We start from the raw sequence: 18,364 nt of genomic DNA, 5'->3' as shown, positions 1-18,364 counted from the left end.
GTGGGTTATTGTCAAGAAGAAGATGAGACACCAGATCCAACAATGCAGATGAGCTATAGGCCACTATCGAAGCAACCTGGGCTTCCATAACACCTCAGCAATGCCACTGGCTGATCGCCTCCATTTAACGCCGCATTGATGGAGTAATTCAAACAAAAGGAGCTGCAACAAAGTATTGAGTGCGTACTATACTGTACATGAACATACTTTTCAGTAAGCCAACATTTCTGTATTAAAAAAAATCCTTTTTTTATTGGTCTTACAGGTATGTAATATTCTAATTTTACGAGACACTGAATTTTGGGTTTTCACTAGCTGTAAGCCATAATCATCAAAATAAAAGAAAAAAAATGCTTGAAATATATTACTCTGTGTGTAACCCATCTATATAAAATACATGAGTTTCACTTTTTGAATTGAATTACTAAAATAAATTAACCTTTTGATGATATTCTAATTGTATGAGATGCACCTGTATATAGTGGCAGCGCAGAGGTATTATTTCTTACTTACTGTATATCTCTAGACCATGGGGGTTATTTACGAAAGGCAAATGTGCACTTGAAATTGCACTGAAAGGGCACTTGGAAGTACAGTCGCTGTAAATCTGAAGGCTGGATCTGAAATGAGGGTAAGCTCTGCTTATTTTATTATCCAATCATGTGCAAGCTAAAATGCTGTTTTTTATTCTCTTTGCATGTCCCCCTGGCATCTACAGCGACTGCACTTCCAAGTGCACTTTCAGTGCAATTTCAAGTGCACTTTGCACTTGTAGTTTGCACTTGTAGTGCAAAGTGGATTTACCTTTCGTAAATAACCCCCAGTGTTTCCTCCAGTTGTTTGCTTCTCCTTTCTTTTACTGTTTTACCTAGTGATTTTGACATTTTGAATGGAATTCGGTTTCACTTTAAATACACCAATGTCTGTAGGTATGTTTTTAGTTATTCATACTTTTAGTACAGTGTGTCCTTTTTAGGTTACATGGATCTTATGAGGCACTTAAAGGTGGAAACACTACAGAAGCAATGGAGGACTTCACGGGTGGAGTTACTGAATTTTACGAAATTAAGGATGCACCAAAAGACTTGTTCAAAATCATGAAAAAAGCATTTGAAAGGGGCTCACTCATTGGATGCTCAATCGATGTAAGTGTAAAGAAATCTTTTCTGAATTGTGGGGATTATTCATAGTTGTTACTAGACATGTCCGTTTGTGGCAGAGTTTTTGAACATCGCAAAAGTTCAGAACCGAGTAACAAACCCCACTGAAGTCTATGAGACCCCAACTACAAAAAAATCTAAAGTGCCCATTTTGAAGACTTATATGCAAGTAATTGGGCATACAATGGTTATGGAGGTCTGGATACTGCCCTGTGGGACATGTTTCAATGAAAAAAAGTTCATAAAAAACATCATATTTAAATGAGCAGTGATTTATTGATGCTTAAAGTGAAACCGCAAAAATGAGAAATAACAATAAAAATTAAAAATTCCTTTAACCACATGCCGACCGCCGCATGCAGATTTATGTCAGCAGAATGGCACAGGCAGACAAAAGGGGGCTCCTTGGAAATCCCTGCCTAGCAGGGTCGTGCGCTGCGGGAGCATGCCGCGGGTCCTACGGACTCGATGTTCGCCGGCGGCGCGCGATTGGGGTGAGGAGAAGCAGAACGGGGAGATGCCTATGTAAACAAGGCATTTCCCTTTTCTGCCTAGCAACATGACCTGTCATCGGGAGCATTGATCTCTGTCATGTAGTGAGCCCATCCCCCATACAGTTAGAACACATTTAGGGAACACACTTAACCCCTTGATCGTCCCCTAGAGTTTAACCCCTTCCCTGCCAGTGACATTTATACAATAATCAGTGGCTATTTTTAGCTGTGATCGCTGTATAAATGTCAGTGGTCCCAAAATAGTGTCAAAAGTGTCCGATCTGTCTGCCGCAATGTCACAGTCATGATAAAAATCGCAGATTGCCGCCATTACTAGTAAAAAAAAGTGATAAAAAATGCCATAAATATAACCCTTTATTTTGTAGACACTATAACTTTTGCGCAAACCAATCAATATACAATTATTGCAATTTTTTTTTTTTTACCAAAAATATGTATAAAAATACATTTCAGCCTGAACTGGAAGAAATTTGTTTTTTTATATTTTTTGGGGCATATTTATTAACGCAAAAAGTAAAAAGCATTGCTTTTTTTTCAAAATTTTCGCTCTTTTTTTGTTTATAGCGCAACAAATAAACTGCAGAGGTGATCAAATAACACCAAAAGAAAGCTCTATTTGTGTAAAAAAAGGATGTCAAGTTTGTTTGGGTACGATGTCGCACAACCACACAATTGTCAGCTAAAGCGACGCAGTGTCAAATCGCAAACAATGCTCTGGTCAGGAAGGGGGTAAAACCTTCCGGGGCTGAAGTGGTTAAAAATAGTGCCTGTAAAGTGGCACATCTGTACCATGTATAGAACATGCTGCAGCAAAATTGCATTTCGAAATTTTTCCTGCAAGCTTTCTTTATTTTGTAAACAACAGCTTGGGGAGCCAGTCAGTAGGATAAGGCCACAATTTAGTGCATTTGGAACAATATTAGAGTTTTTTTGGATAAATTATGGTGTCTCTTTTGCAGACTTTGGATAGAAGTAAAGAAGTAAAATTGGGCTTTGGGTGTTGGTGAAGCATTCATACCATAACCCCTATAGAGGTACTCTTGATAAAAGCAAGAATTTGTCTTGCTGTCAAAAAATTTAATGATATGCACCTGTCAAACAGGTGCGGACAAACTGGTCTTTGGGTGTCTGTGGTGCCTTCACACCGTAACCATATAGAGGTACTCTTGATGAAAGCAAGAATTGGCCTTGCTGTCAAAAATTTTAATAATATGCACTAGTCAAATAGTGGTGGAAAAATCGGGCTTTGGGTGTTAGTAGTGCCTTCATACCATAACCCCCGTAACCCTATAGAGGTACTCTTGATGAAAGCAGGAATTGGCCTTGCTGTCAAAAAATTTAAATGATATGCACCTGTTAAATGTGGAAAAATTGGTCTTTGGGTGTTAATTGTGCCCATGAAACCTACACCAAAACATTTCTTCCAGGTGATATTAACACAAACAAAGCTAGGCAACCTAGACAGTCTTTCAGAGATTTCAAATCCATAAAGCACTTAATCAGTGTCATCAGTATCAGGAGCTTCATAGCTGCTGCTAATCCAGGACTGATTCATTTTGATAAAAGTCAGCTGGTCCACGGAGTCTATGGACAGATGCACTCTCTTATCTGTCACAAATTTCTGCTCTTCTTCCTGCTGCTCTGCCTTGCTCTGCCTTGAATGTCCTGTCCATAATACCACACAGAGTCTGCTCCAGCAGAAACACAACAGGGATTGTGTCACTGATGCATGCATTGTCACGGCTTACCATCCTTGTCGCCTACTCAAATGGTGGCAGTACAGTGCACGTATACTTTATCAGCAGCCATTGGCATGGGAAAAAAAAGCAGAGCTGGGGTGGATTTCCTGCTGAATTACAGCCAACAGAGTACTGGCTCTGTATGACCGCCTGAAATGGCTCCAGCCTCTTCGGGACTGCGTTAGCAGATCTTCCAACCCTGGGTACTTATTTAAGAAAAGCCGCAACACCAAATTGAATACATGTTCCAGACATGGCACATGTGCCAACTTTCCTTGCCTAACGGCAGACAGGAAGTTTGTTCCATTATTACTCACCACCATTCCTGGCTCCAGCTGGCATGGCATGAACCTCCTCTGGGCCTGCCCCTGCAGAGCTGAAAGAATCTCTGCTCCAATGTGGCTCCTGTCCCCTATACAGACCAGCTGAAGCACTGACAATCAGAAGATAAGCCAAAGGTCGGGGCAACTAGCAGACAAGAATAAACGGAGAACACCCCAAAGGTCAGGGTAACAAGCAAGCAGGGATAGTCAAAGAACAATCCAAGATCCGTAACACAAACAGACGTAGAGCACACAGCAAGCAGGAGATAAGAAACCAAGCACACACTATTGCTCGGGCAAGGCAGGCTTGAACAGCACAGTGTTAAATAGTATATCCTGTAGAGGCTAGAGTGGATCCACGCTGAGGGAAGATTACTTAACCATGCAGGGTGAGAGTGCAAGGCTGACACACAGACCAGGTAAGCAGACAGACAGGACATGAAGGTATTACTGAGACACCTCCTCTGCATGCTGTGGCTGGAAAGCACGGCAACATCACTAAACAAGAAATTATGTCCTGCGTGAGGACGGACCAAGTCCACCTTTGCTTGTGGACACAGATGCTCCTGGGCCCCTCCCAGGGCCTCCCAGACATGATGGAGGGGAGGTTATTAACAAAATGGAATAAAGATGGGGAAATGTGTACATGGATGCACTTTAATCAATGGAAAGTGCTGTTACTCACTACACAAGTGCATTACCCTGACACACTAAAAAATACTGCAGTAAAACTGCAGTCACAGTCCAAAAGCTATATCAGTGAACCCGTGCAGCTGTATAATTCTTGGATAAAAAGAAAGCAATTGGAATCATATAAATCAAACAGCGCTCAGTGGAGCCAGATAGAAAATGAATTGGTGTAGGAAAAAAATCAATTTAATGTAAAATAATTTAAAAAACTGCACAGATGTAATAAAATCTAATAAAAAAGCAATCAACAGTCAGATGGAAATGAAAATGCTAATTTCTGGAATATAACAAAGTTATATTATAGCAGTACCACCTTTAGAGATGAAGACAAGAGGTTAATCCATGTTGATAACCATCATTCATCACGATCCAGACCACAGGCTGGGAGTGGTTCAAGCATGAGGGGGTGCTGGAAACGGCCACTTATCTTATGGCCAGTCAGATGTCCACTATGCTGGGAAACACATGCATTCACCACTTCCTACAATACCGTCCCTCCTGGGCGACGCTTTACAGCGTCCTTGGTTGCTCTACGTCCGAACGTCAGAAGGAACCCAACGAAGGACCCGGAAGATCAAACGCTTGGACACTGGAACTTGATCGGGCGGTACGCACGCTCAGTCAGTTGCCGTGATGACCGTGACTGACATGTTTCGCGCCCCTGCACTTTGTCAAAGTCACGGGAGCCACCGGCATACACGCACTTAACAACGAACAGAACAAGGGGAGGGATTGGGAGACAATATCAAAGTTAACCCCTTGTTTCCATCATAAAGTCCAAGTGTTTATACATACATAGCCATATAGAACGAAAGAACATTCATTCTCTTTACAAACAGCTGAAAAATAGTGACATTAATTATGGAGACCACCAACACAAATACGGAAACAAATATATATACTATACTAATGTAATACAATATAACTCATAATAAAATTCAAGTTAGACATTAGTATAGTATATATCAGGGATATGCAATTAGCGGACCTCCAGCTGTTGCAGAACTACAAATCCCATGAGGCATAGCAAGCCTCTGACAGCCACAAGCATGACACCCAAAGGCAGAGGCATGATGGGACGTGTCGTTTTGCAACAGCTGGAGGTCCGCTAATTGCAGATCCCTGGTATATATATTTGTTTCCGTATTTGTGATGGTTATGTATGTATAAACACTTGGACGTTATGCCTTGTGATGGAAACAAGGGGTTAACTTTGATATTGTCTCCCAACCCCTCGTCTTGTTCCGTTCGTTGTTAAGTGCATCTATGCCAGTGGCTCCCGTGACTTTGACAAAGCGCAGGCGCGTGGAACATGTCAGTCACGTTCGTCATGGCAACTGACTGAGCACGTGTACCGCCCAATCGAGTTCTGGTGTCCGAGCGTTTGATCTTCTGGATCCTTCGTTGGGTTCCTTCTGACATTTGGATGTACAGCAACCAAGGATGCTGTAAAGCGTCACCCAGGAGGGACGTATTGTAGGAAGTGGCAAATGCATGTGTTTCCCCCCATTGTGGACATCTGACGGGCCATCAGATAAGTGGCAGTTCCAGTGCCCCCTCATGCTTGCACCGCTGCCAGCTTTGTGAACCAGCAAGCCCCCTGTGGTCTGGATCATGATGAATGATGGTTATCAACATGGATTAACCCCTTGTCTTCATCTCTAAAGGCAGTACTGCTATAATATAACTTTGTTATATTCCAGAAATGAGCATTTTCATCTGCATCTGACTGTTGATTGCTTTTTTATTAGATTTTATTACATCTGCGCATTTTTTTAAATTATTTTACATTAAATGGATTTTTTTCTACACCAATTGACTTTATATCTGGTTCCACTGAGCCCTGTTTGATTTATGTGTTAAATGAAATATACTGAACTGAAATATTTTGCGTTAAAAGTGCACTAATGCACTGCAATATACTGCAGTAAACGTTCAATAACACACTGACATATACTGCGTTACATGTGCACTAACACACTGCAATATACTGGGTAAACATGTACCAACACACTGAAATCGACTGCGTTAAACATGCACTAACACACTGCAATATACTGCGTTAAACGTGCAATAATGCACTGAAATATATTGTGTTGAACGTGCACTAACGCACTTCAATATAATATTTGTGCAATCACTAGAGATCACAAACTTCTGCAAGAAAACAGCCCAGCGGATTTGTTGAAGTGTAAAAATTCACTATGTTTGGCATATAATGAAGAAGAAAGCACAAAATACTAGAAAGCATGCTCTGTTGCCATGCTTTTACACTGACTAAATGCCTCTCTAATAAATCACTAAAGCCCCCAAAACAATGCATGCTTCCTCCCTTATCTCACAATGTAGTGCTTGGTGCTTAAAAAGACACTGGGGGTTATTTACGAAAGGCAAAGCCACTTTGCACTGCAAGTGCACTTGAAAGTGCACTGAAAGTGCAGTTGAAAGTGCAGTCACTCTAAATCTAAGGGGTAGATCTGAAATCAGTGGAAGCTCTTCTGATTTTATCATCCAACCATGTGCAAGCTAAAATGCTGTTTTTTATTCTCCTTGCATGTCCCCCTCGGATCTACATCGACTTTACTTCCAAGTGCACCTGCAGCGCAAAGTGGATTTTCCTTTAGTAAATAACACCCACTGTCACCTTGCCCATGCAGGCCAAAGCAACCGGAGAGTGTGTCTGCACATGGCCCTGCTGTCCCCCATAAACTTACCCTCCTGCACTCCCTCACTGCTCCTTCTTCCATCTGGTCTAGTGCAGACAATATAAAAATAAAGGGGTCAGGGGAGATCTTTGCTAAGGCATTATTACTTTGCCCTGCAGCTTTCCTAAATAATATAACTACTGAAAAAAATAGATCTTTACAGAGCACATTCTATGGAGCAATATTAATAAATTATCAATTATAGAAATTAGTAAAGGGGATACTTTATTATTTCTCTTGGATCTAGCTTGGAATTTAACAGGGTAATCATTGTGTAAAAATGGATTTGGATAAGCTGCACAATTTGTAGAGTTATTAAACATTTTACTATTATACCCTCCACTATAAATGTGTGACGTTGCTACAACAAGTTTTATTTAGTTTGTTTGCTATTCTATATTTAAAAGCATTCATCTTGGGTTCATTCTGAATATCCATGTATACTGAGGGTAACATGAGACGTGAAACATATCCATTGCCATTATAACTGGGCTATTTTGTCTTACCCACAAAACCATATTAGTTTGAGTCAAAAGAGTGCTCTTGAGACCACCAATTAAAGCAGTAAAAATGATTGTGTAATGCCACCAGCTGTCTAAAAAGTAGAGGATTCTGGGAGATTTTATTTTTAGTTTTGTAATTCAGGGCAACATGATGGGTATGACACCTGCTCCTATAAATCTTTCCACACTTCCAGGGTTTTATGGTACAGCTTCCATATGTACGAACATTCCAAAACATATATATGGACAGAGTAATGTATCTGTAAAAATAATTATGTAAATGTATTATCCTTAAAAAAAAAAGTAGATTTACAATGAAATTGACAAAGAAATTGGTTGTGAATTTAATTGCCAATTGTACTTGTAGCTACCAACATTTTGTAAGCCCTCAACATTTAGAGTAAATATTCCTATTATGTACATACTTACCGTACATGTAATCACTAACTGAATGACACTTAGGAGTATATTTATAAAGTAGTTAATGTGACATTCACAAAATATTCACTGCAGGTGTGTCTGCCTGGTACATGTTTAAAACTACAGTTCTTTCACATGCACTGCTTTATGATTATTATGCCCATTAGCTTGATATAGTACAGTTTGCCATAAACAATATTTTTTTTATTTTTTTAGAAAAAGAGCTTTTTGTCTTTTTTTGTTTTTTTCTTGATTGAAAATAAACCTCTCTGATTTCTGGTAGTTCCTTTGCAGCAATTTCCTGTCTACCCGCAGGTGCCCCAGCAACTGCTGTACATCATTTTTCTGGGTGGGTTTCCTGATAGTGAAAACAGTGGAGTATGTCTGTTCAGTGTGGGCTTGTAGTCTCTATTGGGAGTCTGTGTGGTAGACTGGCAATAAAGAAGAACAATTAAAAGGCAGGAACATCATTTTGCAGCCCTATTACAGGAACATCCAGGATCCACGCATATTGTTTTAATGAAAGCTTCAGATTGAAAAAAGTTGGAGGTTACTTTTGAAATAACATGAACATGCTAAGCTATATGAGATTTTAGTGTTTGGGTTTACATTTACTTTAACCACTTCCCGACCTGCCACCGCAGTTTTATTGTAGCTGGTTTGCTCGGCTGGGCAAACTGACGCTGCCTTACATCGCTTTGCCTATTGGCCACTAGAGGAGCGCCCGCAGAGTGTGCCCAACGGGTGCAATGACCATGGGCACCCGCAATCGCTCGTGACAGAGTGTGAACCAGGATCTGTGTGTCTAAAAACACACAGATCCTGGTTCTTTCAGGGGAGTAGAGAAAGATTGTGTGTTCATATTAAGTATAAACTCCAATCTCTCTCTCCTCCTAGTCAGTCCCACCCCCCCCCCCCCCACAGTTAGAACACACCTAGGGAACACAGTTAATCCCTTGATCGCCCCTAGTGTTAACCCCTTCCCTGCCAGTGACATTTATACAGTAATCAGTGCTTTTTTATAGCACCGATCACTGTATAATTGTGTGTGGCTGCCCCCGTTCAGCAGAAATGTATAATTTGATTCATTTCTATCAAAGGGACATGTTGGAAATATGTTTATTCATTGGTGGCTGCAACCATCCAGCTGCAGCTGCTGACTGGTGTTTTTCTGATAGAGGTGGGTGCTGTTGTCAGAATTCTATGTCCTGGTGGGGGGTGAGGGGGGATTCCTCCATCCACCATGTTTGTGTGGATGAAGGAATCTACTGGCTGAAGGAAAAAAAACTAACAGTGTATGGCCAACCTTACTTAGAATGGCCAGTGTTGTGGTAGATAAAGAAAGGGATGGAGCACAGCAATGTTATGTACTTACTCCCTTTTGGTTACCCTGCCTAGTGGCAACAAAGCATAGTTCTCTTTGGTCCTTAGTGAAAGGGATTTTTGTGTGACTTCCCACAACCATTTTTTTGTTTTTGTAAGTAGCTGTTAACCATTTTCCATTTTGCATGAGCCAGGTTTGTTTTGAATTTGTGCAGCCTAATTAGACTAATCAAAAATTTTAATTCTAAATTATTAAAACTGGTCAGGCTTACTTATGATCTTATTGGTTAAAGAAATATTTTAGTGTTACCAAGTGAAACCGTGTTTTGCCACTGTAGAGCACAGTAGCAGGTTTACTTTATGGCTTCAGCCATTGGGAGGAAAGAAAGAGACCCACTTGTTATAAACTTATTCCAATGGAAGCTTACAAAGAGATGAGAATTCTCTTTTCACCGATGTAACAGAGTTGGGCCAATCATCAAGCTCCAGCACTGTCACATGCACTCTATACCCAGAAGTATAGAGCATTTTCCTCTTTCCCAGTGGCTGAACTGAGCAGGAAACAAAAGAAAGATGAGTATATGTTGCTGGGGAAGGGGGGCATTAATGCAAATCTGTCGCTTTTTCCTGCATGGGCAAGGCAGATTTAATGATTTACTATGTATTTATTTGTGCTCTTAAAAAAGGTCTCTTACTTTGTAATGAGGCAAATATAATAAATACTGCAAATTAATTTATTTGTCTCTTGTCTTGGATACATAGTTTATTGTAGCTTGTCTTAACCTATGTGCTTTCTGTTGCTGATGCCAGGAAGCTAATGGGTTGTCCTATGGTATCGCACCACCTGATATGGGGCAAGCATTAATACGAATGGTACAAAGTGTGGGTGACAAGCAGTCTGATTTAGAAGGAAAAGGCTTGGAACCAAAACCATCTGTGGTTTGTATTCCCCGTGCATGGTATACTGGCTATATAGATCTGACAATACAGCATGCAGTAATGTTGTGATCTGTATCAGGGAAGATACATAATAATTATGTCAATGGATAGGTATTCTTGTGGCTCTTTCAGCTATATTGTACTATATAGGCAGCTTAGTGTTTACTGTTTTTCTTAAACCCACCCAAGGGTGCCATGACAGGGTCATCCTTTTATTGGCTAGATGTAACAAGGTTTACAAATATTACTACAAAAAAACCCCCATAAGGGTCATTGAGCCCATGTTGCAGCCTGTAAAACATAAAAAGGTTATTTTTTTTTTTATTCTTTAATATAGTTACATATATAAAACAAACAACCAATGTTGTAGGCCAGGATGGAACACTACAAAAATCACTTTTACTTTGCAAATTCATACTTCCATTACTAAGTAACCCGGTGGTGGTTATTTGCAGTTTGGTGCCTTTTATTGTAATCTCTAATTACTTTTTACTATTATTATAAGCTAATAGCTACATACTGTAGATTTTGCACAAGGTCAGAGAGCTTAACATGAATAAATGAATAACCTGAATACTGCAGACTTATTTTTCAAGGTGGGAGCCATAAATAATTAAATTTTACTTTGTAAAACAAGTCTACAAAAGTCAATTACTTATATTATTATAGACTTGTCAAAAGGTAGGTGTAGGTAGGAAATTAATACTCTAACTTCCTTTTCGAACTTTGTGAACTTTTTAATGTCTAGTAGGTCCTAGGGGCCAAGCAAGGCCTTTATAGATTTAGTATAATGGGCAAGTTTTGCTGCATGGCTTTACAACTATTTATAAGTGTGGCATTCATATTGCCTAAATAATTTTAACCCCTTACCGCCACCACCTCTTAACCCTTTAAAGAGCTAAATGCCAGTAGGCAAGCATTCGTACCATGTGACCACTGTGATTAGTTGTCACAGCGGTCACATGATCGCAAAGCACCCAATATGCATCGGGGCTTTCCTGTCTCTGCTAAAGACTGTGTTGGGTGAACGCAGGGTGTGTTTACATAGGGCCACATATGTACAGCCTCTTGGCATTAAATCCCACATTCTGAGAGGCCGCATTTATGTGCCACATTGGCGGGAAGAGGTTACATGGGGATTTTAAGAAAAATTTTATATTTATTTATTTTTAGAATGCAGAAGATTTAATCTATTTTATGTTGCTGTCTTTGTCCTCATTGGCGATTTCCTGCTCTTGGTTAATTTAATGCGGGATTAACAGGAAGGGCAGTGAGGTATAATTTCTCCAGAGGGGAAAAGACAATATTATAAACACTTAGAACCTCTGTCAAGATTTATGTTGCTACTACATCTCCATTCCCTCCTTCCCTCCCTCATTTTCCTATGTTTTCAAAACGAATGCAAAAAGTTGTAATTGGATTATATTTTATAGCGATTCTAAACAATACCCACACCTGAACAACTCTTAAAATATTCCCCACTTTATGTTGTCAGCTGTGTCAAGCTAGGAAGGCTTTGTACCAAGAGTACGTTCCAGCACATATTTCTGATACTGTAATTAATTCATGGAAGCTGAAGCATAATCTTCCTGATAGATCTCCCAGACAGCCCCCACAACTACCAGAAGACAAACTGAATGATATAAGAAGGGTACCAGGAATACCAGCTGTCCAGTAAGGGCTGACATGTGTTGGTCTCAACCATACTGTCTATCAGTGGGATTAAGAATTCTTATATATTCTCTGAGCAACTATCAGCTCTTAAAGGGGTGATATTAGAGACTGACAGGGATTCTTTCCAAACATTCAAAAACAGTAGATGACATTAAGAAATTTAAGAAGAAAAGCATGTCACTGAAATGTGTAACTTGAATGTTGCAATGGACTTGTTTTTGACTGTGGCATTTTGTCTAGATACTTTCTTTTACCTAAGAAATTGCAAAAGAAACGAAAGTATCTTATATGTGGTGGTTTTAGACTTCTGTGCATTGTCCTCCTTTTCTGGATGCATTATGCAACAATTATTTTCTTAATATGTCATGTTTTCAGTTAAAAGTGAATGTTAGATATTCTTACTTTGGAAAAACGCATGCTGGGTTATGTTTATAAACATTCAGGTATTTATGCTGCTTTGCCGTATACTGTATATGCTTTTATGTTTAATTTAGATAGCTGACATTGATCAGCAGTACAGTGCCTTGCGCAAGTATTCGGCCCCCTTGAACTTTTCAACCTTTTGCCACATTTCAGGCTTCAAACATAAAGATATAAAACTTAAATTTTTTGTGAAGAATCACCAACAAGTGGGACACAATTGTGAAGTGGAATGAAATCTATTGGAAATTTTAAGCTTTTTTAGCAAATAAGAAACTGAAAAGTGGTGCGTGCAAAATTATTCGGCCCCTTTACTTTCAGTGCAGCAAACTCACTCCAGAAGTTCAGCGAGGATCTCTGAATGATCCAATGTTGTCCTAAATGACTGATGGTGATAAATAGAATCCACCTGTGTGCAATCGAGTCTCTGTATAAATGCACCTGCTCTGTGATAGTCTCAGGGTTCTGTTGAAAGCGCAGAGAGCAGCATGAAGACCAAGGAACACACCAGGCAGGTCCGTAATACTGTTGTGGAGAAGTTTAAAGCCGGATTTGGATACAAAAAGATTTCCCAAGCTTTAAACATCCCAAGGAGCACTGTGCAAGCGATCATTTTGAAATGGAAGGAGTATCAAACCACTGCAAATCTACCAAGACCTGACCGTCCCTCTAAACTTTCAGCTCAGACAAGGAGAAGACTGATCAGAGATGCAGCCAAGAGGCCCATGATCACTCTGGATGAACTGCAGAGAACTACAGCTGAGGTGGGAGAGTCTGTCCATAGGACAACAATCAGTTGTACACTGCACAAATCTGGCCTTTATGGAAGAGTGGCAAGAAGAAAGTAATTTCTCAAAGATATCCATAAAAAGTCTTGTCTAAAGTTTGCCACAAGCCACCTGGGAGACACACCAAACATGTGGAAGAAGGTGCTCTGGTCAGATGAAACCAAAATCGAACTTTTTGCCCACAATGCAAAACGATATGTTTGGCGTAAAAGCAACACAGCTCATCACCCTCAACACACCATCCCCACTGTCAAACATGGTGGTGGCAGGCAGCATCATGGTTTGGGCCTGCTTTTCTTCAGCAGGGACAGGGAAGATGGTTAAAATTGAGGGGAAGATGGATGCAGCCAAATACAGGACCATTCTGGATGAAAACCTGTTGGAGTCTGCAAAAGACCTGAAACTGGGACGGAGATTTATCTTCCAACAAGATAATGATCCCAAACATACAGCAAAATCTACAAAGGAATGGTTCACAAATAAACGTATCCAGGTGTTAGAATGGCCAAGTCAAAGTCCAGACCTGAATCCAATCGAGAATCTGTGGAAAGAGCTGAAAACTGCTGTTCACAAACGCTCTCCATCCAACCTCACTGAGCTCGAGCTGTTTTGCAAGGAAGAATGGGCAAGAATTTCAGTTTCTCGATGTGCAAAACTGATAGAGACATACCCCAAGCGACTTGCAGCTGTAATCGCAGCAAAAGGTGGCTCTACAAAGTATTAATGCAAGGGGGCCGAATAATTTTGCACGCCCCACTTTTCATTTTTTTATTAGTTAAAAAAGTTTAAAAAATCCAATAGATTTCGTTCCACTTCACAATTGTGTCCCACTTGTTGGTGATTCTTCACAAAAAATAAATTTTTTATATCTTTATGTTTGAAGCCTGAAATGTGGCAAAAGGTTGAAAAGTTCAAGGGGGCCGAATACTTTCGCAAGGCACTGTATCTATAATATTTTCATGGAAATTTTCTTTTAAATAATTTGCATTTTTGCTTTGAATTCTGCTCAGGAATAACTACTGATTGAATCTAAATAATGCAGAACACTGTGTTTGCATTGTTTGCCTTGTGCAATGTGTGGTTTTCATGAACTGACAGTAGCTGGCCTTGCCTGGAATTATTTATTACAAATCTCAGACATCAGCCCCTAGGGCTACAGTACATTTGGTTTAATTAACTTTATCAATGCTACCAAGCAAGATGTCATCTTCTTTTAACTGACTAACATAGCAGAAGATTGAGTTATTATGAGTGTGGCTGTCTAACTTCTGACTTTGTTGTTTCAGGCTATTGTACCTGCACAGTTTGAGACCCGTATGGCTAGTGGACTGGTTAAAGGTCATGCTTATTCCGTAACAGGAGTGGAAGAGGTATAATATAAATATGTATATCACTGGCATAACACATGGTGAAATTTTGTTTAAAGGCTCAGCCAGCATTTCCAAAACGAATATTTAAGATTATGCTAGGAAACTGAATCACCAACCACAGTCACCAAGAGACCAAACAACGTAGGAAGTACATGATGCTGAATGAAACTGATGTTTATGATCATTTGCAGTCATCCTACTTCTGGTACAATACAATTTTATTGAGAGTTTTTAAGAAAGTACAAAACAGATCACCCATGCATGGGGTTGGTAATGGGTATACAGTCTTCCAGTAAAGGTGGGTTCATGTAGTTAAGTACTAAGCAAGACTTCAAGGATTCAACTTCATGGCCTCACAGCCAAGCCGCAGGCCTGAATACACTGTCCAGGTCCAAAGATCCAGATATTAATAAACCTGAAATAGAAGAAATGGAATAAACCAGGGGGAATATAAATATAAGTAGTAGAACGGGATCAGAGGAAAATGTATGAAAAAAAAGAGAAAAAATCAAGGGGGGGGGGGGGTAGCAAAAGTTCCTGGAATCTCAGGAATTAGGCAGGGAATAGGTCACAGGTTGCCAAAACTAGTCAGGTGTAGAGTGGTAAAAGCGTAAGATAGCCAAGGTTCCCACACCTTTAGCAATTTTGAGTGAGAATCATGCTAGAATTCTTCTCATTAAACATCAGAGTGGTCAAGCAGTCCTTCATCGCTGCAAATGAGTGGGTTTCTTCCAAGCCTTGGCTATGGTGCATTTGGCAGCAGGAAATAAATAGGTTGACAGTTTTTGGTGTTATGAGAAGAGGCCTTGAATGGGACAATGTAATAAAGCCAGTTTTGTGTCTTTGTGGATGGGTAACTCAAAAAATGTGTGTGAAAGTCCAAAGACCCTGAACCAGAATCCATTTAAACGTGGGCAAGTCCACCAAACGTGAATGACATCTCTGCGCTGACCACAGTCCTTGAAACATCTCTCCCCAGGAGAGGAATTAGCATGTGCTATAAGAGTCGGCACCCATTACCATCTTAACAGGACCTTATATGCTGACGCCAAGGTAGCAGTATTGAAAGAATATTTTACTATCATAGACCAGGCTTTGCTCCACTCTGCTGGGTCAAAAGGGGTTGCTAAATCTCATTTCCAGTGGGAAGCATTTAATCAGGAGTAGATCGCCGAGTTAGCACACGAAGAGCCAGGTGAATGTAAAGAGATGTGCTTGAAAGTAATTTTTTGGAAAGGGAAGGTGGAGCTGCATCATAAGAAAGTCAACTAGTGGTGAAGTTGGATATAGCGGAAATTTCAGAAGGCAACTCATCTCTTGAATAGAGGGCCAAGGAGGGAAGGAGCGAGACAAAAGAAAATGAAGAACCTGCGAGACCACCACCATCAAAATGCTTCCAGCTGTTCTAGGCTTGGAAGAAAGAGAGGAGTGTTTTAAAGCGGTAGAAGGGGTAGAAAAGAGGATATGAGGCAGCATATGGAGTCCCAGAGTTTCAGACATTGCAACATTAGGGGACTTAAGGAAGGTGGGAAAAGTCTGTGGGGGTGCCATAGCAGGGCCAAAATTAGAGCTGGCACACATTTGGGGAGTTCAGGAGTACCCAAAGCAAGATATCAGTTGTAACATGGGGCATGGTAAGCTGCGAGATTTGAGCTGCCAGATAGTATTGCGCCATATTGGGGACCCCAAGGCCTCCCCATAAGCTGTGTGTAAAGAGGGTGGAGTGTGAGAATCTAGAGTGCTTATAGGCCCAAATGAAAGAGAGAATTCTACTTTGTAGAAGGCGCAAGTAGAAGAAAGGAATGCGGATAGGTAGCGTCCAAAATAGTAAAGAAGTTTGGGCAAAAACGTCCTTTTGACCGTCTATATGTAGCCTATCCACAATATAGTAGGAAACAATTGCATAAGAGATGTCAAAGTGCACCCAGGTATGCCAGAGAGGAAGACACAACATGATTAAAGATCAATTAGGTACCCATTTTTTTTTTTGTTCAAACTAATGACAGTGTGCTATGCCAGCCTCTAATACAGAGGCTGGCAGTTGTAATTTAAACTTTTATTATTTTAGAATAATAAATCGATGGGGGAGGGCAGGGCCAGGCTGGAAACAGACACAGAGGGGGATGACAGGCAGAAAAGAGGGGGTGAGGGGGGAGAGAGGAGAGTAGAGGGGGCAGATACGTATGATGCAGGGACGCAATCAGACCACAGAGATCAGGACGGAGCAGCCCTGATTTTCGTGGTCTGTTTAGAGAGGCCATACAGGAAGTGGCAAGTTCGGGGGGGTGTTACAGTTTAGATGGGGGTAGATTACACGGCACTGTGCTGTGTAATCTGCTCTAGGGGGACCAGGATCTGCATGTTTCTTTTTTTTTTGGTTAACAAACACTTTAAGCAGCAAAGTTCATTTAAACCTCAGTGGTCTTATTCAGCATGACAATGTAAAGTTAAATAGCAATATGCCTAAACAATCAATCAGAGTTATAATAGTCATATGCAGGAAAGCACTAAATCTGATTTCCATGAGTTACTGCACTTTTCAGTGATGCCATATTGTTCTGCCTTAGGCCGCGTACACACGGGCGGACTGTTCGCCCAACTTTGTCCGCTGAACAGTGTTTGGGCGGACAGTCCGCTCGTGTGTGGGCTTTCAGCGGACAGTTTCAGCGGACAGTTTGACGGACAAAGTCTTTCGGAAATTCCGAAAAACTGTCCGCTCAAACTTGGTTTGAGCGGACAGTCCGCCCGTGTGTAGGCTACTTTCGAAATGAGCAAACTGTTCCCGCTCGGAGGGAAGTCTGCTCATTTCGAGCGCGTGTGCAGGTAGGCGGGGCCCGCGACGGAGACGTCGCGGGCTCCGCCGCCTGGAATGGACTTAAAGGGGAACCCCAACGCCGAAAAAAATCGGCGTGGGGGTCCCCCCAAAGTCCACAACAGACCCTTGTCCGAGCACGCTACCCGGCCGGCCAGGAAAGGGGGGCGAGCGAGCGCGCCCCCCCTCCTGAGCCGTACCAGGCCGCGTGCCCTCAACATGGGGGGTGCCTTGGGGAAGGGGGGCCGCGCGGCCCCCCCACCCCAAAGCACCTTGTCCCCATGTTGATGAGGACAAGGGCCTCTTCCCGACAACCCTGGCCGTTGGTTGTCGGGGTCTGCGGGCGGGGGGCTTATCGGAATCCGGGAGCCCCCTTTAAGAAGGGGGCCCCCGGATACCGGCCCCCCACCCTATGTGAATGAGTATGGGGTACAATGTACCCCTACCCATTCACCTGTAAAATAAAAGTACCCAAAAAAAAACACAACACACGAGAAAAAATATTTTATTGCACAGCTCCGGGGGTCTTCTCGCCGGACTCCTCCGCTATCTTCTTGTAGCTCTTTTACTAGCGGAGGAGTTTGGCTTTCTTCCTCCCCGCCGCCGGCCTCTTCTCCCGACTTCGGGGGTCTTGTCCCCCTCTTCGGTTCTTCTGCCGGGCCACCGCGCCTTCTTGTAGCTCTTTTACAGGCGGTGGCCCGGTCTTCTGTCGCCGCCGCCTTCCGTTCTTCTGCCGGGCCACCGCGCCTTCTTATAGCTCTTTTGCAGGCGGTGGCCCGGTCTTCTGTCGCCGCTGTCGCCGTCGCCGCCTTCCGTTCTTCTTCTTGTTCTTCTTCTTCTCCAGGAGATGTTGACACGACGCTCTCTCCGGCCGGAATGCCAGAGCCGCCCTGCGCTGCCACTTATATAGTGACAATGGGGCGGTGTCACATGGTATATGTCACATGGGTTGGTCACATGGGTTGATGTCACATGGGGACTAT

At 41.7% G+C, this 18,364-nt stretch overlaps 1 protein-coding gene across 9 annotated transcripts in view; it reads left to right on the top strand.

Moving 5' to 3' along the window:
• The window catches only part of CAPN3 (calpain 3), a 263,927-nt gene that overhangs the window by 152,823 nt on the left and 92,740 nt on the right, over nucleotides 1-18,364 (top strand). For 6 of the 9 annotated variants that reach the window (XM_077464663.1, XM_077464667.1, XM_077464664.1 and 3 more), the window contains exons 5-7: nucleotides 977-1,145; nucleotides 10,189-10,317; nucleotides 14,486-14,569. In XM_077464663.1, the coding sequence (XP_077320789.1) occupies nucleotides 977-1,145; nucleotides 10,189-10,317; nucleotides 14,486-14,569 (382 nt within the window). The remainder of the gene's footprint in view (nucleotides 1-976; nucleotides 1,146-10,188; nucleotides 10,318-14,485; nucleotides 14,570-18,364) is intronic. The other 3 variants (XM_077464668.1, XM_077464666.1, XM_077464669.1) reach the window with 1 other exon arrangement.

The sequence above is a fragment of the Lithobates pipiens genome, unplaced genomic scaffold, assembly GCF_037356315.1.
Source record: "Lithobates pipiens isolate NorthernLeopardFrog02 unplaced genomic scaffold, aLitPip1_a1.2 Scaffold_30, whole genome shotgun sequence".
NCBI classification, from domain to species: domain Eukaryota; kingdom Metazoa; phylum Chordata; class Amphibia; order Anura; family Ranidae; genus Lithobates; species Lithobates pipiens.
This window is presented reverse-complemented; position numbering and strand designations above follow the sequence as displayed.